Below are 23449 nucleotides of genomic sequence, written 5' to 3' on the forward strand. Positions count from 1 at the left end.
TTCCACTCTTATAAACTCCACAAGTTCCTTAAAAATGTATATTATTTAAAATAATCTTTTCAAATGGATCAAAGATGATAAGGAGCAGGCCAAAAAAAGGATGGAGAGAAGGGAGAAAAGGAGGGGAGGGACATGGGCAAGAAAGGAGAAAGAAAGGGAGGAGGGAGAAAGGGAGGAGAAGGTGGTAAAAAGGGATCGGGAGACATGAGAAAAATGGGAAGCAGGGAGCAAGAGAGGGGTAGGACTGAGAAAGGAAGGAAATAGGGAGAAGGGTAGGGGAGGGAAGGAGGGAGAAAGTGAGGAGGGAAAAAGGGGCAGAAGGAGGGAGAACTGGAGGGAGAGTAGGGAGGTGGGAGGAAGGAGAAAAGGAGGAAGAGGCAGAAGGAAGGAGAATGGGAGGGGAAGATAGAGAAAGGAAGTGGAGGAGGGAGTAAGGGAGGGGGAAGAGAGATAAATTGTGGAAGGAGGGAGAAAGGGAGAGGGAAGAAAGGGAGAGGGGATGAATGAAAGAACAATTCCAAATGGTCATTGTGGAGCAAATTCCCTTCTACAATCATATTTCCATACCTGGGACCAAGAACTGGAATTAGAAGAATGTCTGGAAGCTCTGGATGTTCTAATACTGTAATATTACTCATAGGCCATCCTTTAAACTGCTGTAAATGAAGTAATACAAAGGGCGGCATTTTGATAAGATTCGAGCCTCGTAGCCAGGAAAACATTTAGTTTTAGAAATCCATATAATTGGAACAAACTTGTCAATCTTTGAACATTTCCTTAAAACTTGGATTAATCAGATTCAGAAAACCCTCACCCACTCATTTGGTTACGTCTTCAAAAACAATCTCAGCATACTTTTCAGTTATGCACCATTGCTTCTAAAACCACCTTCCTTGCTTTTGGCTACTTCTGCTCGGCATTGAATAGCATCTCATATATTGCTCCATTTCCCCTACTACCCCCCCTTCCTCGCCAGGGGGCTATACTTAGCTCTGAACCCCCCAGAGGGATCCCCTCGACTACCTCACGTTTGGCTCAATCTGTTGTAAACCTGGTATGAATATTTAGTGAGGGGGGATCATTTGTGCCGGGGGTTGGGGGGGCGTCTGCCAATAACAATGAAATTAGTTTCCCCATTCTCGTGAGATTTTCCACCCACGCGGTCAATCACGCAGATGGCGAGTGCAGATTCCAGATCGTGCCCTTCAAGTGAATGGGGTGGTATCGATGTCTCCAGAACTCACAGACCAATGTAAAAAGTAATTTCCAGAGTTACAAACAGCCAGTGGCTGTACAGATGCTGGGTGGAATTTTTCAGTCCCGCCCATGGCAGGTTTGGTTGTGGGTGGGAGCACCTTCTTTCCCCTCTTCTCTCCCTTCCCTTTCTCCCTGCTCCCCCTCCTCTTCTCCCCCTCCCCTTCCTCTTCTCCCTCTCTCCCATCTACTTTGTCCAGCCCTCTCATTATTTTGAACATCTTTATCAAATCTCCTCTTAGCCTTCTTTTCGCCAAGGACAACAGTCCCTATCTCTCCAATCTTTTCTCATAACTGAAATTTTTCATCTCTGGAACCATTCTGGTCAACCTCTTCTGCACTCTCTCCAATACATTCACACCCTTCCTGTAGTGCGGTACCCAGAACTGTACACAATACTCCAACTGAGGTCGAACTGGTGTCTTGTACAAGTTCAGCATAACCTCCTTGCTCTTAATAAAGCCCAGAATACTATATATTTTATTAACTACTATCTGCCCACTTCTCAAGCTTTGTATCATCCACAAACTTTGAAATTGTCCCCTGCACACTACAGTCTAGATCATTAATATATATCAGGAAAAGCAAGGATCCTAATACCAGCCTCTGGGGAACATCACTACAAATCTTCCTCCAGCCCGAAAAATGTCCATTGACCATTACTCTTTGCTTCCTATTATTCATAGTGTTACTATGTTTTTTATTCTATGAGTTATAACCTTTCTCAGAAATCTATGGTTTGGCATTGTATTGAATACCTTAGAAAATCCATTAGCACCACATCAATGGCATTACCCTCATCGTCCTTTTCTGATACCTGGTCAAAGAACTCCAGCAAGGTGGCACAGTGGTCAGCACTGTTGCCGCACAACTCCAAGGTTCAATTCTAGCCTCGGGTCACTGTCTGTGTGGAGTTTGCACTTGCTCCCCGTGTCTGCGTGGGTTTCCTCCAAGTGCTCCAGTTTCCTCCCACAGTCCAAAGATGTGCACGTTAGGTGGATTGGCCACGGTAAATTGACCCTTAGTGTCAAAAAGATTAGGTGGGGTAGGGTGGTGGTGTAGGCTTAAGTAGGGTGCTCTTTCCAAGCGCCGGTGCAATGGGTTGAATGACCTCCTTCTACACTGTAGGGATTGTATGAAAAGCTAGTTAAATGTGATTTCTCCTTCAGAAATCTATGCTGGCTCTTCCTAATCAACCCAAATTTTTCCATGTGACTACCAAGGGCACGGTTCAGTGGCCTTGTTGCACTCAAGCGAGCGCGCCACAAGGCCAGTGAATAGCGGGAGTGGTCAAAAATGAGAACTGTGTCGGGCGCCAAACCGTTTGCGATGCAACTGGCCTGCTCCAGTATGCGAAATTGGGATCTCGTCGTAGCGTGGCGAGAAACCAATAATCACCACATAAGCCCTATTTCCATACAATTAACGGGAGTCACCCCATATCCAATGGCCTCCAGTGGTCCAGCAGCCTCCTCAGCAAGTACTCCTTTTTTAAAAATGTGAACCTGGTGGAAGGGCTGTTGCGGAGAGCCGAGGAGGTGGGCAGCCATCTTCACTCACAGGCAATGAGCCCGGGGGCACTGGGCTTGCTGCCACTGTGCTCGGTGGGCGGGGCTACCCTCGGCTGGGCTGGATGCTCCGCTGGGCGGGCTACTGTGCGCGGTTCCGCCATGGATCGTGTCTGCCCATTCAGTGGGCAACCTTAGTCTATGCCGCACCGACCACCCCTAATCCCCACTGACGGCAGAGGCCTTTGTCCATGTGGCTGAAGGCTATTGCTAATAGGGAATTGGCAATCTTGGTTAAGTAAGCACTTCATAAATCCCAAGTGGATTTCCTTGGGTGGGCGTGCTATTTAGCATGTGGGAGTTATTGCCTAGCACCCCAATCAGAGCATGCTGTCTGGACACTTCAGAAGGCAGCACCATGGACATAGCAGCCAACATCCGAACACCCAGGGGACATGTCCATGACAAGAGGGTGGGTGAATTCAATGGGGATGGGACCAGCACCCGGTCCAGGTAACATTATGTGCAGGTGTCAGGGCTTCAGGATCTCGGGTCCGGTGGACGGGCACCCTGCTTTAGCCGTTACATCTTTTGAGGGGGGGGGGGGAACAATGGGGGGCCCGGGATGGAAGACATCGCTGTTGTCAGTCTAACACCCTCTCCCAATTCCTTAAAGATATTCAACGGATGGACAATATTTTGGACTCTGTGGAACTTGCACTAGTGGTGCTGCTGGCAGGCCAGGCGCCAGAGAAGGTGGCGGTGGCAGCAGCAGCGTCGACAGAGGCTTGAGGCAGTGGCTCATGTGCAGGACCCCGCCCCACACCCTGAGGGCCCGGTCACCCATTAGGCTAGGGTGAGACCCAGAGGGGCAGGCCTGCAACGACCCAGGATGTACAAGCATCACTGGTCTTTCGAGCAAATGACGGACAGTGGATGCCGCAGGAGGCTCCTCCTCAACAAGATTGTGAGGCACCAGTGCCATGTCGATGCGGACTTGGCACCACGTGGAGGAGGAGGACACCTGCTCTCCGTGGTCGTCACGGTCACCGCAGCCCTGAACTTTTAGACCCCGGGATCATTTCAGAGCTCCAGCAGGGACTTGTGTGGCATCTCGCAAGCTACAGCCCACAGGTGCATTCGACAAGTCATGGATGCCCTGAAAACTAGATAAACTTTGAGACGGCCCAAACCCAACAAGGTGCCTGGGAGGCAGGGTTCTCCGCCATCGCCAGGGTGCCCCAGTTTCAGGGGCTGATAGACTGCACGCATGTAGCCTTGCACCCAGCGGGCCATCTGGAGGAATGGGTTCCATCCCTGTATGTCCACCTCGTGTGTATCCACCACATTAGGATCATGCACTTGTGTGAGCGCTTCCCAGGGAGTGTGCATGACAGCTATATCCTGGGGCAGTCAGACATCCCCGACATCTTCGAGGACCACGCCAGACTGGCCCTTAGGGGATAAGGGGTATCTGCTTAGGAACTGGCTAATGAGGCAAGGAGGCCGGAGACCGATGCGGAGACCCAGCTGGATTGAGCCCCGGCTGCCCATGTGCCATCTGGCCCTGCCAGCTTCCCAATGTCTGCACCATGGTGTCAACACCCTCGACGATGTTCCTCAGTGACTGGGACAGGTTCCGCAGCGCCTCGGCTATGCACATCTGAGAGTGGGACATGTCCAACAGCACCTTATCAAGGTCAGCCTGGTACTGGGTCACGTCCACCAGCGAGTCGGACAGTCTACCAAGGCCCGCAGCCATGGCTGTCACCAACTGCACCACGCCTTGCGCAACTCCACTCATGCTGATATGTCATGCACCAAGCTCTCCACTGTGATCACCACCCTAGCAGTATTGGCCTTGGTGCCATGCATTGCTGGCACCATCTCTTGCGCCTGTAGCTTCTAGGACTCCTCCAAATGGCTATCCTGCTGAATATCACGGCCACATCAGCTCCGGGTAAACCTGATCCAGAGCCTCAGCATCTGACTTAGACCGAGCTGGGTCTTGGGATCCAGCAGACCCCCGACTACTGTCTTGCCTGGGCGTTACTATCTCCACCCGAATTACATCTGCAACTGTGTGGTGCCCACCAGAATGTGTCCCAGCAGCCTGACCCACTAACGTTGGCCACCTAGGTGCGTGTTTCTGCGCTGGTGAAGGGTGAGGATGAAAGCTGTGGCGCATCTATGGCGGCATTCTCAGAGCTGTCCTCCGAGGTATTCTCCTGGGAGGCAGGGAGGAGGGGGACCACCCCAAATGACCGGTGCCACGGCTGGAGGTGCTGCAGGAGAATGGACGTGGTCAGTGGGGAGGATGACTTATTAAAATATGGCAATAACTCACATGTGACATCCATCTGGGTGGGGCCAGGCGAATCCTCACCACTGCAGCATGCTCCGACCTCCACATTGGTGACCGCTCTGCGCACGGTCACCCCCGGAACCTCCAGGGCCTGTTCCTCAAAGGTGGTGAGGATTCTGATGTCCGGCACCCCGCTGCCCATCTGAGCCCTCTCCCAATGGTTGCGGGACAACTTCTCCAGCGGAGGCAGAGAGGGCATCGTTAGCCGCACATGTGGTTCAGCGCAGGAAGGTTGGGGGTGGGGGGGGGGTGGGGGGTGGGGCGGCACCAGGTGCAGTGTCGTGGAATGTTGGGGGGGGGAGGGGGGGGGTTCGGTTCCAACACATCTGTGCGGCCCACTAAGTCGTTAATGTTCTCTCAGCACTGGGTGCCAGTCCTAGTCACGCTGTCCAAGCAGATGGTCACTGCCATTCCTCCCAGGCGGCACTGACCCTGTGGCTTAGTCTCTGGGACCATCGGGGGAACAGGACATATCTCCTTGCCTCGACCACCTCTAGGAGCCTCCCTAGGTCTACACCCCCGAATGGTGGGGCCAGTCGTCTCGGCGCCATGGCTGCGGGCTGAGTGGGATTGGCTGTGCAAGAGCAGTTTATGTACTTCACTACCTTGTTGGCGAGAGACTGGCAAGCACAATCCTGGCGAATCGGCTGGTGAGCCGTCATTTTTGATGCAAAGCCAGTGAGGCCTCCTTAAGTGGACCAATTAATGTTGTATTGCGGTGACGATCTCGCCGGGCCAAGTGCCGGGAAGCTCCTGCCAATTCCAGCTTGCTACCACACTTAGAAACTTCTTGGAAGAATCGTGCCCCAAGTCTAACTTGAATAATTGTTTCCAGAAGCTTGCCCATCACTGATGTTAAACTAACTAGCCTGTAATCACTGGGGTTATCCTTATAACCTTTTTTGAACAAAGGAGTAAACATTTGCAATGCTCCAGTCCTCTGTACCTCCCCTGAATCTAAAGACTGGTGGATTCTTTTTATTAAATTTTTTAAAATTTAGATTAATTTTTTCCAATTAAGGGGCAATTTAGTGTGTTCAATCCACCTAGCTTGCTCATCTTTGGGTTGTGGGGGCGAAACCCACGCAAACACGGGGAGAATGTGCAAACTCCACACGGACAGTGACCCAGAGCCGGGATTGAACCTGGGACCTCAGCGCCATGAGGCAACAGGGCTAACCCACTGCGCCACCGTGCTGCCCTAGACTGATGGATTCTGGCCAGCACTCCTGCAATTTCCATTATTACTTCCTTCAATATCCTTGGATGCATCACTTATAGAACATAGAACAGTACAGCACAGAACAGGCCCTTCGGCCCTCGATGTTGTGCCGAGCAATGATCACCCTACTCAAACCCACGTATCCACCCTATACCAGTAACCCAACAACTCCCCCCCCCCCCTTAACCTTACTATTTGGACACTACAGGCAATTTAGCATGGCCAATCCACCTAACCCGCACATCTTTGGACTGTGGGAGGAAACCAGAGCACCCGGAGAAAACCCACGCACACACGGGGAGGACGTGCAGACTCTGCACAGACAGTGACCCAGCCGGGAAACGAACCTGGGACCCTGGTGCTGTGAAGCATTTATGCTAACCACCATGCTACCATGCTACTTATGGTCCTGGTACCTTGTGAACTTTGTCTGTTTAATGCTTTCTCCTCATCAATTTTGACCCCTTCTATCTGTCAGTGCCTTGGGTAGCATCTACCTCCTTGGTGAAGACGATGTCAGCCATGCCCCCAGCTCCATGTCGTCTCTAATCGGCCCTACTCCTCCTTTTAGAATTTATATGCCTATAGAAAAACTCAGAATTCTCCTTTATGTTGGCTGCCAGTCTTTTCTCATAATCCCTCTTCACTTCTCCAATGTGCTTGGTTCTCAACTGTATTTTCAACCTGACACCAGCCATAAGCACATCTTTTCTTCCTTATCTTAATTTTTATCTTCTTTTTCATCCAGTGTGCTCGGGATTTGTTTGCCCTACCGTTACCCTTTCAGGGACTATACTCTAACTGTGTCCGGATCATTTCTGTTTAGAAGGTAACCCATTGTTCAGCTAGTCATTCATGCCAACCTTTTGTTCTAGTCTAACTGGCCTGTTCTTGCCGCATTGGCTCTCCCCCAGTTAATTATTTTTACTCCGGATTGCCTATTTTATTTTTCTATCATCACACTTAACCTTACAATACAACGATCCCTATCTCCTAAATCCCGCAGATCCAACCAAGGAACAGATCCGCCAACTCAACAGACTGATCAAGACCTTGGATCCAGACCTTCAGAGCACCCTACGTGCTCTCATCCCACGTAATCCCTGCATTGGAGATCTCTACTGCCTCCCAAAAATACACAAGACCAACACACCAGGCCGTCCTATCGTTTCAGGCAATGGGACCCTGTGTGAGAACCTCTCTGGCCACATCGAGGGCATCCTGAAACCCATCGTACAAGGTACACCCAGCTTCTCTCGCGACACAACGGACTTCCTACAGAAACTCAGCACCCATGGACCAGTTGAACCAGGAACATTCCTCGTCACAATGGATGTCTCGGCACTCTACACCATCACCCCCCCATGACGACGGCATTGCTGCAACAGCCTCAGTCCTCAACACCAACAACTGCCAATCTCCAGACGCAGTTCTGCAACTCATCCGCTTCATTCTAGATCATAACGTCTTCACCTTTGACAACAAATTCTTCATCCAGACGCATGGAACAGCCATGGGGACCAAATTCGCACGTCAATATGCCAACATCTTCATGCACAAGTTTGAACAAGACTGCCTCACCGCACAGGACCTTCAACCGACGTTATACACCAGATACATCGATTACATTTTTTTCCTTTGGACCCACAGCGAAGAATCACTGAAACGACTACACGACACGATCAATAAATTCCATCCCACCATCAGACTCACCATGGACTATTCTCCAAATTCTGTTGCATTCTTGGACACACTCATCTCCATCAAGGATGGTCACCTCAGCACTTCGCTTTACCGCAAGCCCACAGACAACCTCACGATGCTCCACTTCTCAAGCTTTCACCCAAAACACATTAAAAAAGCCATCCCCTATGGACAAGCCCTCCGTATACACAGGATCTGCTCAGACGAGGAGGAGCGTAACAGACACCTACAGATGCTGAAAGATGCCCTCGTACGAATGGGATATGGCGCTCGACTCATCGATCGACAGTTCCAACGCGCCACAGCAAAAAACCGCACCGACCTTCTCAGAAGACAAACACAGTACACCACTGACAGAGTATCCTTCGTCGTCCAGTACTTTCCTGGGGCGGAGAAACTACGACATCTTCTTTGCAGCCTTCAACACATCATCAATGAAGATGAACATCTTGCCAAGGTCATCCCCACACCCCCACTACTGGCCTTCACACAACCGCGCAACCTCAAACAAACCATTGTTTGCAGCAAATTACCCAGCCTTCAGAACAGCGACCACAACACCACACAGTCCTGCCAGGGCAATCTCTGCACGACATGCCAGATCATCGACTTGGATACCACCATTACACGTGGAAACACCACCCACCAGATACGCGGCACATACTCGTGCTACTCGACCAATGTAGTCTACCTCATACGCTGCAGGAAAGGATGCCCCGAAGCGTGGTACATTGGCGAGACCATGCAGACACTGCGACAACGAATGAAGTGTTGAAGCGACAATCACCAGGCAGGAATGTTCCCTTCCAGTCGAGGAACACTTCAGCAGTCAAGGGCATTCAGCCTCGGATCTCCGGGTAAGCGTTCTTCAAGGCAGCCTTCAGGACATGCGACAACGCAGAATTGCCGAGCAAAAACTTATAGCTAAGTTCCGCACGCATGAGTGCGACCTCAACCGGGATCTTGGATTCATGTCGCATTACATCCACTCCCCACCATCTGGCCTGGACTTTCAAAATTCCACCAATTGTTCTGGCTTGAGACAATTCACACCTCTTTAACCTGTGATTATCCCTCTCTCTGGATCTGTAATGAGTTGATTACCTGCAAATTCTCGCATTCCAAGCATTGTCCGGCATCGCTGACTTTGTCTATATAAATGTTTCTGGATCATACCTCTCCAGTCACCTGAAGAAGGAGCTGCGCTCCGAAAGCTCGTGTTTGAAACAAACCTGTTGGACTTTAACCTGGTGTTGTAAGACTTCTTACTGTGCTCACCCCAGTCCAACGCCGGCATCTCCACATCATATCTCCTAAATGATCACCCACTGACATTTGATATACTTGGCCCACCTCATTTCCAAGAACGAAGTTCACCATGCATCGGGGGCCAACAGTGCATCCTTTCTTGTTGGACTGGACACACACTGCTGTAAAAAATTATCCTGAACACAACCTAGGAACCTTGACTGCTTTCCGCCCTTTACTCTACCATTGTTCTGATCTACATTTGGGTAATAAAAATCTCCCATTATAACCACTCTATAATGTTTGCATCTCATTGTAATTCCCCTGCAGATTGGTTTTTCAACATTCTTCTCACTAATTGGCGATATATATAGACTACACCGAGCAATGTAATTTCACCCTTTTTGTTCCTTAGTTGTAGCCAAATTGATTCTGTCCATGAACTATGGGGGGGGGGGGGGGGGGGGGGATTATTTCTCCAGCACTGCAATGCTCTCATTAACCAATACCGCCATCCCTCCTCCTTTCCTATCTTTTTTTGAACACCTTGTACCCAGGAATATTTAACACCCAGTCCAGCCCTTCCTTGAACCACATCATATTTCCGCAGTGCAATCTGCGTCTGTAACTCCCCAATCTTATTTACTATACTCTGTGCATTCACATTTGGGCAGCACGGTAGCATGGTGGTTAGCATAAATGCTTCACAGCTCCAGGGTCCCAGGTTCGATTCCCGGCTGGGTCGCTGTCTGTGCGGAGTCTGCACGTCCTCCCCGTGTATGCGTGGGTTTCCTCCGGGTGCTCCGGTTTCCTCCCACAGTCCAAAGATGTGCGGGTTAGGTGGATTGGCCATGCTAAATTGCCCGTAGTGTCCTAAAAAGTAAGGTTAAGGGGGGGGTTGTTGGGTTACGGGTATAGGGTGGATACGTGGGTTTGAGTAGGGTGATCATGGCTCGGCACAACATTGAGGGTCGAAGGGCCTGTTCTGTGCTGTACTGTTCTATGTTCTATACACGCATTGTAATACTGATTTAGACTCCATTACTTTCTCCCTTACACACATTACCTTACTATTCTTTATACTAGTGATTTTTGTTGCTTAATACAATATTAAATTATGCTGTGAAAAGGTCAAATAAGGCGTTTTCTTAAAAAAAGACTTAATTTAGCACTTAATTTAATATGAGAAAGCTGGAGTCTATTTATGACTACATGTAGTGCAGTCATACTGTAATTAACTGTTTCAGCTAAAAAAAAAGCAAATAATCCAGATTGGTCCAAAATATTTATCTTCACTTCTGCATTACTCTCTTTCCCAGTCCTGGTAAATTGTAGGAATATTGGATGGAGAAAAAAGAACAAGGGAGTGGGATTACTTGAGGAGCTCTTTTGAAAGGACTAGCAGAGGCATGATGCACTGAAATGGCCTCCTGCTGGAATGTACGATTCCACGATCTTCAAAGTCCCTCACCAAACCTGGATTTCCCCAATTACTCCAGCAGCTCATAATCTTGAGCCTTTATAGTTCAATGATTTATGTGCACTTGCATGAAAATGAAATGAAGACATTATTTAAATGCAAAAAATATCCAGTTGCCATAGTTTTCAGTTTCTACTGTTCCAATGCGGAAGCAGCAGTTTAGTCAGCATTATACTGAAGTCTCAATTCATTTCATGGTAGAATACTTTCAAATAAAGCTTCACATTACAGACAGACAATTAAATATTTAGTTTTTCAAAACTGCTCTGTAAAACAGAATGGTTCTGTGCTTCCAGGCAATTTTTAAGCTTTTCAATCGGATATTCATGATGGCCCCAGATGTATGCTGAAAACGAACAGTTACATTTTTCGGTTAAGCAGTTTTGTCATTTATTTCAGAAGTTTGCAACCAATGCATTTTTTAAAAAACGTTGCAAGCTGGTAAATCAGTCAAAACCATGCAACGGTCTGACTGTTTAGCAAAGAAAAATGCTTCTTTCTGACTTATTTTCTAGATTTTAAAATGTACTTGTAATAGTAAAGAAAAACATTGATTTTCACTTGCAGTTTTTCAACATCATCTAGTTTTTGCAGACACAGTTCATCAATGACAGCTATAAAAAACATATTATCAATCACATCCAGCGCAGCAAATATTATACTGATAATTAGTCATTCTCCATTTCTCACAAGATGGACAGGTAATTCCCTCAGTCTGCAGCCATTTTTCACAATTAGCAAAATAGATTGCCAGTGTGTGTCATCGCTTCCTCTGACACTTTACTACTGATTAGAGCGTGTGCAGTTGGGCGAAAACATGTTTGGGAAATTGGATAGAATAGACGTCACACCAGCAAGTCACTATAGTTTTGGTAAAGCCAATAGACTCTATTGATGAGATTTAATTTTAACTACATGATGATTTCAACAAGAGTTTTTCAAATTTATTCTATTCTAGTTCTTTTAAAAATAGTTTTGGAGTTTAATCATTTCTCACCCAAGTTTGTCATATTATTTATCTCAGTGACACGTTGTGGAGATACTTCAATGAAAACAAATGATTCTGCCACTGGCAAACTTTATCATTCAACTACTTGAAAAAAAAATAACTTGCTGGTAACTTTACAATAAATTAATCACAGTCTTGTTCTGAATAATTCAGCTGACTAAATTCAGCGAGGCAATTAATGCAATACATGCAGACAAAACGTTATACACATATAAATTAAGACTTAGTTCGCCCGGTGAAGTCACATTACAATTTAGCATCTTTAAAATATGAACAAACAACCAGTTCAAACCTTCCGGATCTCCTCAGTCAACAATTTTTTAATATGGTCAGTGGGGGCTGCAGAAGTATGGAGTCTGACGGTTGTGAACGCTGGAGGATGCGACAAACGGCTTAAAAGGGCATCAAATTTGACCTCGGACTGTTCAGATCCCAGAGATGTCAAAAGCTAAAAACAGAATGTTTATTGTTAAGAACAAATCTTCATAATTAAACAGTGCAGTAAAGTCTGGTCTTTTGGCTGCATCAAATAAGCAATCAAAGAACTTAATGGGCGGGATTCTCCGATCCCCCGCCGGGTTGGAGAATCGGCCGGGGGGGGGGTAAATCCCACCCCGCCCCGCCGCTCCGATGCCAGCTGCCGAATTCTCCCGCGCCGGTTTTTTGGCGGGTGCGGGGATCATGCCGCGCCGGTCAGGGGCCGTTGGCAGTGCCCCCCCCCCACCCCGGCGATTCTCCAGGCCTTGATGGGCCAAGCGGCCACCCGTTGTCATCCGGTCCCACCGGCGTGAGATAGACAAGGTCCATATCGGCGGGACCTGGCTCTGAGGGCGGTCTGCGGAGTCCTCGGGGGGGGGGGGGGGGGGGGGGGGGGGGGGGGTGTGGGGGGGGCATGGTGGCCTGGCCCGCGATCGGGGCTCACCAATCTGTGGACGGGCCTGTGCCGTGGTGGCACTCTTTCCCTCAGCGCCATCCTGTCTATAGCTCCGCCATGGCCGGCGCGGAGAAGAAACACCCTGCACATGCGCAGGGATCACGCCAGTGGTTCTGCGCATGCGCCAGAACACGCTGGAGCACCCGCGCATGCGCCAACTCGCGCCGGCCGGTGGAGACCCTTCGGCGCCAGTTCACGCTGCGCTAACCACTCCAGCGCCGGCCTAGCCCCCGGAAGTGCGGAGGATTCCGCACCTACCGGACGGCAAAATGCCGGAGTGGTTCATGCCACTCTTTTGCGCCGGTACGGCCCGCCCAATATGCTTGGAATTATAGGCCCGGAGTTTGCTGAGTTTTTGACAGCGGCGATCAGTTTCCCCCATCATTGCTGCTCTCAAGGTCAGGATTTAACCAGAGTACAAAGAAATGTAGAAATCCTGACGTTGCAATCTGCCATTCACGCCTCTGCAACATGGTGGACCTCCCAAGAACTGGCAATCATTTGATTTGGCCTCTTCACCTTTTTGCTCTAACATGGCTGTCAGAAACTACATGATCCTGATTCACTGATGTGTAACTGGGTCTTTAAATTCTGATCCAAGTAATATCTACAACCATTCACCTCTGAAAAAAATTACATTTCTCCATTACGAATGATCAATTACCAATTTATTGAACTAGATGTTTCAAATATTTTATTCTGCGTAGGTTTGTTCATATTTTAGTTTCTATCTTAAACCCTTTGTGTATGTCCCAACTTTTGTTCGACTCAAAAATTCTTAAAAAGGGATTTGATCATTTTATTTCCTGGTTTGCAACCAATAAAAAGTCTTTAATGGATCAGATGCTTAGATAGCTGATGGCAGGGGCAGCACGGTGGTGCAGCGGTTACATACATAGAAGATAGGAGTAGGAGGCGGCCTTTTAGCCCTTCGAGCCTGCTCCGCCATTCATCACAATCATGGCTGATCATCCAACTCAATAGCCTAATCCTGCTTTCTCCCCATAGCCTTTGATCCCATTCTCCCCAAGTCTCCCAGCCGCTTCTTGAATATATTCAATGTTTTAGCATCAACTACTTCCTGTGGTAATGAATTCCACATGCTCACCACGCTTTGGGTGAAGAAATGTCTCCTTATATCTGTCCAAAATAGTTTACCCTGAATCCTCAGACTGTGACCCCTGGTTCTGGAGACACCCATCATTGGTAACATCTTCCCTGCATCTACCCTGTTTAGTCCTGTTATAATTTTATAAGTCTCCATGAGATCCCCCCCTCATTCTTCTGAACTCCAGCGAGAACATCCCAACCTAGTTAATCTCTCCTCATATGACATACACGCCAACCCTGGAATCAGTCTGGTAAACCTTCGCTGCACTCCCTCGAGAGTAAGAACATCCTTCCTCAGAGGAGACCAAAACTGCGCACAATACTGCTGGTGTGGCCTCACCTAGGCCCTGCATAATTGCAGCAACACATCCCTGCTTCAATACTGGAAACCTCTCGCAATGAAGGCCAATATACCATTAGCCTTCTTTACCGCCTGCTGCACCTTCATGCTTACCTTCAGCGATTGATGAACAAGGACACCCAGGTTCCGCTGCACACTTCCTTCTTCCAATTTACAACCATTCGGGTAGTAATCTGCCTTCCTGTTTTTGTTTCCAAAGTGAATAATCTCACATTCATCCAAATTATACTGCATCTGCCATTGATTTGCCAACACACCCAACCTGTCCAGATCATCCTGTAGGATTCCTGCATCCTTGTCACTGTTCATCCACCCAGTCACCTTGGTATAGTCTACAAACTTTAAGATGTTACGTTTTGTTTCCTCATCCAAATCATCAATATATATTGTGAATAGCTGGGGTCCCAGCACCTATCTCTGTGGTACCCCACTAGTTACTTCCTGCCAATTTGAAAAGGACCCATTAATTCCTACTCTTTGCTTCCTCTCTGCCAACCAGTTTTCTATCCACCTCAATACATTTCCCACAGTCCCATGTGCTATAATGATGCACAGTGATCTCTTACCCAGGACTTTGTCAAACGCCTTCTCAAAGTCCAAATATACCACATCGACTGGCTCCCCCTTGTCAACTGTACTGGTTACATCTTCAAATAATTCGAACAGAATTCGTTGGTACTGCTGCCTCAGGTTCAATCCCGGCTCTGGGTCACTGTCTGTGTGGAGTTTTCACATTCTCCCCGTGTTTTAGTGGGTTCGCCCCCATAACCCAGAGGTGCAGGGTAGGTGGATTGGTCACACTAAATTGCCCCTTAATTGGAAAAAATTAATTGGGTACTCTAAATTTATTTTTAAAAAACAGATATAGCTGATGACATTACTGCAGCTTGGCGCTGGGAAGCCCCTTTAAACAATGTTAGCATCCAATGCAATTTGAGGGAGGCAAAGTTCTTTCTTGCCACAAAGATCACTAGATCTCTCAGCGTAGTTTTCTGGGAGATCAACAGCAGTCACAATCACTTTGCTGTTGTCTGCAAATTATGGGCCATAAATACAAATATCTGTATCATTAAATTGATAATGTTTTAAAGAAAGATCATAGTCAATGAATAGTAAACAAGCCCTCTTGCAGCACAAATCCAACCATGTCTTACTTTTTTTTGGGTTTTGCACTGTAAATAACAATTTGCGCATGAAATGCTCTTACAAACAGCCAATGTGTTTGTTGAGGAGCAGGTGGCTGCCAGGATGCTAGAATTCTGTTCTCTTTCTAAACAGTGCCGTGGGATTTTTTACATTCACCTGAACAGCCACTGGACCTTGGTTTAATGCCACATCTGAAAGATAGATGGGTGAAATTGGGCTGTGCAGCATACATTTTCCAAGTGCCATGTGGTACTACAAAAATGGCATCTGCAATGCATGCACAATCATTTTTATAATAAAATATAATAACCTTTATTGTCACATGTAGGCTTACATTTACACGGCAATGAAGTTACTGTGAAAATTCCCTAGTCGCCACATTCTGGCAATGTTCTGGTACACGGAAGGAGAAGTCAGAATGTCCAAATTACCTAATCATCTTTCGGGATTTGTAGTAGGAAACCAGAACACCCGGAGGAAACCCACACAAACTCGGGGAGAACGTGCAGACTCCGCACAGACAGTGACCCAAGCCGGGAATCGAACCCGGGACCCTGGCGCTGTGAAGCAACAGTGTTAAACACAGTGCTATCGTGCCGCCACAGTGTGCTCCCTTGAGCATGCTCCACTATTCAAAAAGATAATGGCTGATTTGATTGTGGCCTCGATTCCACATTCCATCTACCCCCGATAACCTTTGACTCCCTTGTCAGTCAAAAATAGCCTACTCCTGCTCCTAATTGTATGTTGGCAAAACCTTTGATTAAAGAAATCTACGGATGAAAGATTGAAAATTAGTTCATAAAAATGATTGACAATTTTTGTTCTAATTTGTTGGTTGCTAAGAACTTCAGCAATCGCTACTGTCTAAACATTTGCATAGTAAACTCATGCCATTGAGTCCAAGCACTGTTACATAAATCATTACCTCTTTGTTCTTAAAGACACTTTGGAGATAGTCCTCTACCTCTGGCTTCAGAGCAATTTTGGGGAACACAGAGACCATTTTTCTTCATTCAGTAATCTCACAACCCAAATTCACTGAAATAAAATGACAAATACAACAGGTCATTTCTGCACAAAAATTAGCAGCATATTCTAGAATTCAGGGTTAATGTTGCAATGGTTTAATACCCATATGTTGGATGGATGTCGCCAAGTAACTTGTTGACACTAAAAAGACACTGATGCAAGTTGGAGGTGCCAATCCTAATGTGCTCCTGGCTTTCGTATGAATGATTGTTTCAGCACCTAAATTCCAGAAGTGAGGTGAGAGTGACTGCTCTTGACATCAAGCAGCAATTAACTGAGTGTGGCATCAAGGAGCTATAGCAAAACTGAAACTGATGGGAATCAAGGGGAAAGCTCTTCATTGGTAGGAGCAATATCTAACACAAAGGAAAATGGTTGTGGTTGTTGGAAGTCTATCTTCTCCCAAGTCATCACTGCAGGAGTTCCTCAGGGTAGTTTCCTAGGCACAGTCATCTTCAGCCTCTTCATCAATGACCTTCTCTCCATCATAAAGTCAGACGGTGGGAAGTCCACCGATGATTATAAGGCACTCAAGTCAGCTGCAATACAATCTGTGCCCACATGCTGCAAGACCTGGAGAGCATTCAGGCATGGTTCATACCACACAACCCCCTGGCAATGACCCTGTCCAACTAAAAATTTTCTCACCATCATCCGTTGCCATTACCATCACTGAATCCCTGATTATCAGCATCCTGCGGGTTGCCATTGATCAGGATCTGAACTGGACTAGCCATACAGATACTGTGCCAACAAGAACAACATCGAGGGCCGAAGGGCCTGTTCTGTGCTGTACTGTTCTATGTTCTAAGAACAGTTCAGAGGCTAAGAATTCTGCAGAAAGTAACTTTCAACACGTCATTGATGAAGATGAACATCTTGCCAAGGTCATCCCCACTACTTGCCTTCAAACAACCGCGCAACCTCAAACAAACCATTGTTTGCAGCAAACTTCCCAGCCCAGCCTTCAGAACAGCGACCACGCCACCACTCAACCCTGCCATGGCAATCTCTGCAGGACGTGCCAGATCATCGACATGGGTACCACCATTACACGTGAGAACACCACCCACCAGGTACGCGGTACATACTGGTGCGACTCGGCCAACGTTGTCTACCTCATACGCTGCAGGAAAGGATGTCCCGAAGCGTGGTACATTGGCGAGACCATGCAGATGCTGCGACAACGAATGAACGGACATCGCGCGACAATCACAAGGCAGGAATGTTCCCTTCCAGTCGGGGAACACTTCAGCAGTCAAGACCTTTCAGCCTCTGATCTCCAGGTAAGCGTTCTCCAAGGCGGCCTTCAGGACGCGCGACAACGCAGAATCGCCGAGCAGAAACGTATAGCAAGTTCCGCACACGAGTGCGGCCTCAACCGGGACCTGGGATTCATGTCGCATTACATTCATCCCCCACCATCTGGCCTAGGCTTGCGAAATCCTACCAACTGTCCTGGCTTGAGACAATTCACACCTCTTTACCCTGGGGTTACCCCTATCTCGGGATCTGTAAAGACTGAATTACCTGCAAATGCTCGCATTCCAAGCATTGTCTGGCATCTTTGATTTTGTCTATATATATATGTTTCTGGAACATACCTCTTCATTCGCCTGAGGAAGGGGCAGTGCTCCAAAAGCTAGTGTTTGAAATGAACATGTTGGACTTTAACTTGCTTATTTACCATCCCATACCGATCAACCTCCTACTTTTACATTAATGTACACTACAAATAGCAAGGGACCCAGCACTGATTCTCACGGTACGCCACTGCACACGTTTCCAGTCACGATAACAATTTTTGACCATCACTCTCTGTCTCCTGCCACTAAGCCAATTTTGGATCCAGTTGGCCAAATTGCCACAGATACCATGGGCTCTTACCTTCTTGACCAGTCTCCCATGCGGGTCCTTGTTAAAAGCCTCACTGAAGACCATGTAGACTACAGCAACTGCATTCATTCATTCCATTCATTCATTCACCTGAGGAAGGTGCAGTGCTCCGAAAGCTAGTGTTCGAAACAAACATGTTGGACTTTAACCTGGTGTTGTAAGACTTCTTCCAATGGATATGTACCAACCTGTGCCACCTTTCCTCACAGAATAGTACCCCAACCATTCACAGATAGATAGATCCCAGGATCGTCACCCTTACTATCCCAGACTCTTCTCCCCCCCCCCCCCCCCCCCCCAACTCATTCAAACAAATTTCCCAATCTCCAAAGAATAATATCCTCTCCAAATCTGGTACCCTCAATACTCCCAACATGGACCACCCTGCATCCTGTAGCTGTCAAACCCCAAGTATAACTCACTAAACCAGATCCATTGTTTGAAAAGCCTCCAATGTGGACAATAGAAAATCTCTGTCCCACTGAAGTTCTTCCTCCTCCCGATGGCTTTCATTCTCTCTAACTGTTGTTATTAGAACCGCCTCCCCGGGATTACGGACCCTGCATTTTTACCAGTGATGCGATGCAGCCGCACGACTCGAAATCCGAGTTGATACTATTTCCTGTGGCGCAAGGCCCTCCTCCTCTCAACTTACGCGGTAAATATTTGACCCATCCCACTCCCTGCCTGCCGTCCGCCAGAGCAGCGTCAGCTCCACCCACCGCCTTCCCTCCACCCAGTTCAGTCATATCGCGCGCGCTCCCACCCCTCGCAGGCCCCGCCCACTCTCGCCGCCCCGCCCACTCTCCGCGCTCCGCCCACTCGCCCGCCCCGCCCACTTTCCTCGCCCCTCCCACTCGCCCGCCTCTCCCCGCCCCTCCCACTCGCCCCTCCCACTCGCCCGCCTCGCCCACTCTCCTCGCCCCGCCCACCCGCCCCGCCCACTCGCCCGCCTCGCCCCTCCCACTCGCCCGCCTCTCCCCGCCCCGCCCACTCTCCCCGCCCCGCCCACTCTCCTCGCCCCGCCCTCCGCACCCTTATCACCTTCTGATGGGCGGCTCCGGATTCCCCTCGAAGACGCCAATTGTCATGCGTCCTTATGTGGAGGTGTCAAAACAATGAGGGGCGGGCTTGCGTCATTACGTCAAAGCAGTACTGACGAATGAACGGCGGGGATTGGTGCCTCTGCGCGCGCGAGGTGGCAGACACCTGAACTAACGGTCAGCGGGGCCTCCTGTTTGAGAAGCGCAGTAGAGAGCGGGAATGTTGCCTGCTGTCGCCATGCCGGCCGCGGTGCGCTTCCGACGCCGGAAGGCAGAGGAAACGCGCTAACAAGCTGCTTGCCTTCCGCCAAGCCAGGGTGTGGTCGCAGGGGATCTGCAACTTGCAGCAGAGCCGCGGCGCGTTTGCAGAAAGCGAGAATTTAAAACCAGGAGAGTAACCGCCGGTTGCGGTACAAGGCGGAGCTGGCGAAAGGCAGGGTCAGCCAGCCCCCGCCGCCAGGCTAAGGAAAGGTCGGACTGTAGACCAATGGTCATGGGGCTCCTCTTCACCAAATTGTGGAGCTTCTTTTGTGACCAAGGTAAAGGTGGACCGTTATCTGGAGCTTCTCCCTCCTGAAGTGGTCCGAGATTCCCCATTTGTTTTGTAAAGTTTAAAAACTCCGCTGCTGAAAATCTCTGACGTTTAAGCTGGTTTGTGTGGAGGAGCTCCCACTCCCAAGAACCGGTGGACACCGCAGTTACATTGACGAGAGTTGCATCTTTTTCAAATGTCCTGATTGTATCAATTACTCCCTATCCGTCCAACTGCCCCATATTCAGGACCAAGGCAAACCTTCCCACAGATCCACCCCAGCCCGGAACTTCCAGTTCCTCCCCTTGAACATCTCACTCCTTGTCATTTATTTCCCATTCCCAACGCCACCACAAACTTTCCCGTTAGATTTTAATTCTTTCTGCAGTACTGAAACCAAAGCTGCAAAATGCGTGTCCTGTTACTGTGATGAGTTTACACTTTTTCGGCCTCACTGCATCCTTTACATAGTTGATCACCTGTTGTCATTCTGCGCATCCTTCTTTGTCTTGAGGACCAAACGGTGGGTGGGTGTAATGAAGGGAAAAGAATTGAGGACATCCGGCCCTACTACTAACTATCATTAGAAAATAGTCTGATAGCAGCATCTGACGAGTTTACTCGTGTACCTATTAACTGGTCCATAAATCATCCAATTAATTCAGATTACAGGATACTTAAAATCTTAAATTATTTGGTTTGCGATTCATCCATCTTAACTGACCCTATGCTTTCTTTCTCTCCACACTAACCCTCTTTCTCACCCACTCCTCTCATTTTAATTTTTTGCAGCATTTTCAGCTTCACTGCTCTATGCCTGGAAGCTCATTCCCAGTTTTGATCACTAGAAGAGCAACTTTTATGATATCAATTCTGAAATTACTTTTTAACTTCTTAACTTTACCTACTATAGTTTAACTTAAAAGTAATGCTTCATATGATATTTTTTCCTGTCTCTATATGTTATAAGTAGTTGTAAATATAGCTCTGTGGTTACCTCCCAAAATACACGATAAAAATACCAAATATGTGCAATTTTCTCCTATGGTGCATACTTCTGCCAAGGAAGAACAGCTTTAAGGCTCTTTTCCACTAGCTCCAGTGTTTGACTGTTTCTCTTATTTGTCAGTGGCCTGAGACAGTAGTTAAAGTGCAGTCTGGCCAGAATATTGCATTCTAGAATTGCATTTGCGGTTTGGCAATATAGTTGGAATGTTTAATTGGCTTTTTTGACTGCTAATGAGTGTTAATTCCAATGAGATTGTGTCTTTCATCTGTCAATTTTCATATCTTTTAAACTATTATATATAATTTGAAATGTCCAAAAACTAGTTAATCTTTATGACAATAATCAAAGCAATATACTGCACATGCTGGAAATCTGAAATAAAAGCAGAAAATGCTGGATAACCCCAGCTGGTCTGGCAGCATCTGTGGAGAGAGAAATAGAGTTAACGTTTTAAATCCATATGACCCATCCACAGAATTGATGAGAAATCTATGACAATGTTTTTTTCTGTATGAAATTACATTGCCCATATTATATGATCTTCAATGTTAACATTGGAATTTCCTCTGTGTAGTGTTTAAGAATGGGTTTGAGATTAAGAATGAGTTTGAGATTATCTTAATCTTTTTAAAACTGTGGAACAAAGTGTAGCACTGTCTCTAGGGTGAGCAGCTATTTTCCTTTCTCCCTGTAGTGACTGTCGTAACACTGCTGAACACCTGCCACAAATAAACATAGGATGCCAATTAACAATTTCAGTTTATCAATCTGATGTGTTTTATGATAAATTGTAGCACAATACCTTTATGCAATCTGATTATTTTTGGTAAACGTTTTGCTTGTTTTATTTTTGAGTAATTATTTGTTTTGTCATCAAATGCTCCTAACCATACTGTATATTGCATAGACTAGATGCAAGCTATACTCTCACTCCACTGTGTGTTCCAACCAGAGATTGATGTACTTTTGTGGGGTTGAAAAAAACAAAAGTCTCATCAGACATCTGTATGATTTTTGAGTGAGCTTGACCGATTAGAGCTGCATTGTGATGAATTGGAACATTTTGTGCTATGGTCCTAAATGCACATCGGGAACTTGATTAAGGAGCCCTAAACTTGTCATGTTTCTACAGTTGATAAAAATGATCATAGAAACTTGCCCATCTCATTAAAACAAAACTGAGAGTATAAAGACATCAAAGCTGGATATAAGAGGATCATTTCTACTGCATCTTGGAGTAAAACATTTTTGTAGTTGAATAGAACTCTGCAAGGCAAGCAACGCTGCTATTTATTATCCGTAAATGGATAATGGTGTGCCAAATAGAACTTTAATATGGATATAGGTGTTAAAGATTGACTCAATTTTGTGGTTTACTTTTGTTGCATGTGGCTGAAGTTGAGATCTGCGATATGAATAGTTCTCAATATATTAAATCACATTAGAGCTGAAATCAGTAAAGCAAAGTAAACCATACTTAAACTGCACAGTGTGCTCTGACCAAATCATAGTTTAATTATGTTGCTCAGTTGATACATATGGGGAGCATTGAAGGTTTTGAGGAGCTATGGAAAAGAGCCAGAAGTTTACAGTGTTAAAAAGGGCTGTCACAATGTATTGGATTAATGGTACCAGTAAATTCAGCAAACACCGAATCAGTAACCATTGGAATGGGTCTCTAGGTAGGATAGTGGAGACAAAACAAAAACTTGGAAACATCAGTGATGCGAATGGAGAACTGGGTGTTAACTTAAACTTATGGATAAGTTAGATTAGGCTGCATGGTTTCCTTATCTATCTACCCGAGTGATTTGAGGATAATAAACAGATCTATAATTTGCAGTGACTGGACTTGAAGCCATTGTATTACAATGTGAGGATCAGGAAGCCTATTTTTGCATTAACTTGGAGATGCTGTCCTGTCAATAGCACAAACTTCCAATTCATCACAAAGCAGTAGTCTATACCCTATGTTGAAGTATAATTCTGATGAACACTCACTAGGGTGGAGTACGCCATCAATTATTGAGCTGGACTTTATAATTAGTTGAACCTTCGTTCTTTACATTTTAATCCTCTATGCTTCATATTTATCAATTACACATTTTTATCCATAATGTGTACAGTTGCTTATCAGTATGCTTTTATTACAATGTTTTATTGATGCGTTTAGCACTCTTCAAAAATCTATATTTTACAGAACATAAAGTTATAGTAGTCGGCTTGGACAATGCTGGAAAGACCACAATCCTTTATCAGTTGTAAGTAGTGGTTGTCTTTGGACGTATTAACAAATGCTACCTAGTTGTGATTCGTGGCACAAGTTCTGATATTAACTCATTTTGCATGCGATGTGATGCTCCGGTGAAATACTTTCCATTTCAGTCACCCAGCCGTAACATAAACTCTCCCAGAACAGGGGAATCCTGGTTAAATGCAGATTGAAGTTCCATTTAATCAGTGGAGAACTTCATACTGCACTAATTTTTCACACCTCTGTTCTGCGAGCTCTTAAGATTATCAATTTTGCACCAAATTGATGGTAAGTTTGTGCTCTGGGCTCATGATAGAAACTACCCAAACTCCTTTCAAGAGA

At 46.8% G+C, this 23449-nt stretch overlaps 2 protein-coding genes across 13 annotated transcripts in view; one reads left to right on the forward strand and one right to left on the reverse strand.

The window, feature by feature from the left end:
* The window catches only part of nsun6 (NOP2/Sun RNA methyltransferase 6), a 57741-nt gene extending 38289 nt beyond the window's left edge, over positions 1–19452 (reverse strand). For 2 of the 9 annotated variants that reach the window (XM_038798058.1, XM_038798065.1), the window contains exons 1-4: positions 18842–18924; positions 16270–16382; positions 12083–12238; positions 568–656 (exon numbers count right to left, since the gene is read on the reverse strand). In XM_038798058.1, the coding sequence (XP_038653986.1) occupies positions 568–656; positions 12083–12238; positions 16270–16347 (323 nt within the window). In that variant the 5' untranslated portion in view covers positions 16348–16382; positions 18842–18924. Of the gene's footprint in view, positions 1–567; positions 657–12082; positions 12239–16269; positions 16383–16475; positions 16771–18260; positions 18513–18828; positions 18977–19313 lie in introns of those variants that run through there. The other 7 variants (XM_038798060.1, XM_038798062.1, XM_038798061.1 and 4 more) reach the window with 7 other exon arrangements.
* LOC119966428 (ADP-ribosylation factor-like protein 5B) overlaps positions 19359–23449 on the forward strand; it is a 31460-nt gene continuing 27369 nt past the window's right edge. The window contains exons 1-2 of one of the 4 annotated variants that reach the window (XM_038798071.1): positions 19359–19489; positions 23054–23114. Coding sequence is in view for 3 of the 4 variants with exons in the window: in XM_038798067.1 (XP_038653995.1) it covers positions 19800–19851; positions 23054–23114 (113 nt within the window). In the remaining variant the exon portion in view is untranslated. Of the gene's footprint in view, positions 19852–23053; positions 23115–23449 lie in introns of all 4 variants that reach the window. The other 3 variants (XM_038798067.1, XM_038798069.1, XM_038798068.1) reach the window with 3 other exon arrangements.

The sequence above is a fragment of the Scyliorhinus canicula genome, chromosome 5 (assembly GCF_902713615.1).
Source record: "Scyliorhinus canicula chromosome 5, sScyCan1.1, whole genome shotgun sequence".
Taxonomy (NCBI): domain Eukaryota; kingdom Metazoa; phylum Chordata; class Chondrichthyes; order Carcharhiniformes; family Scyliorhinidae; genus Scyliorhinus; species Scyliorhinus canicula.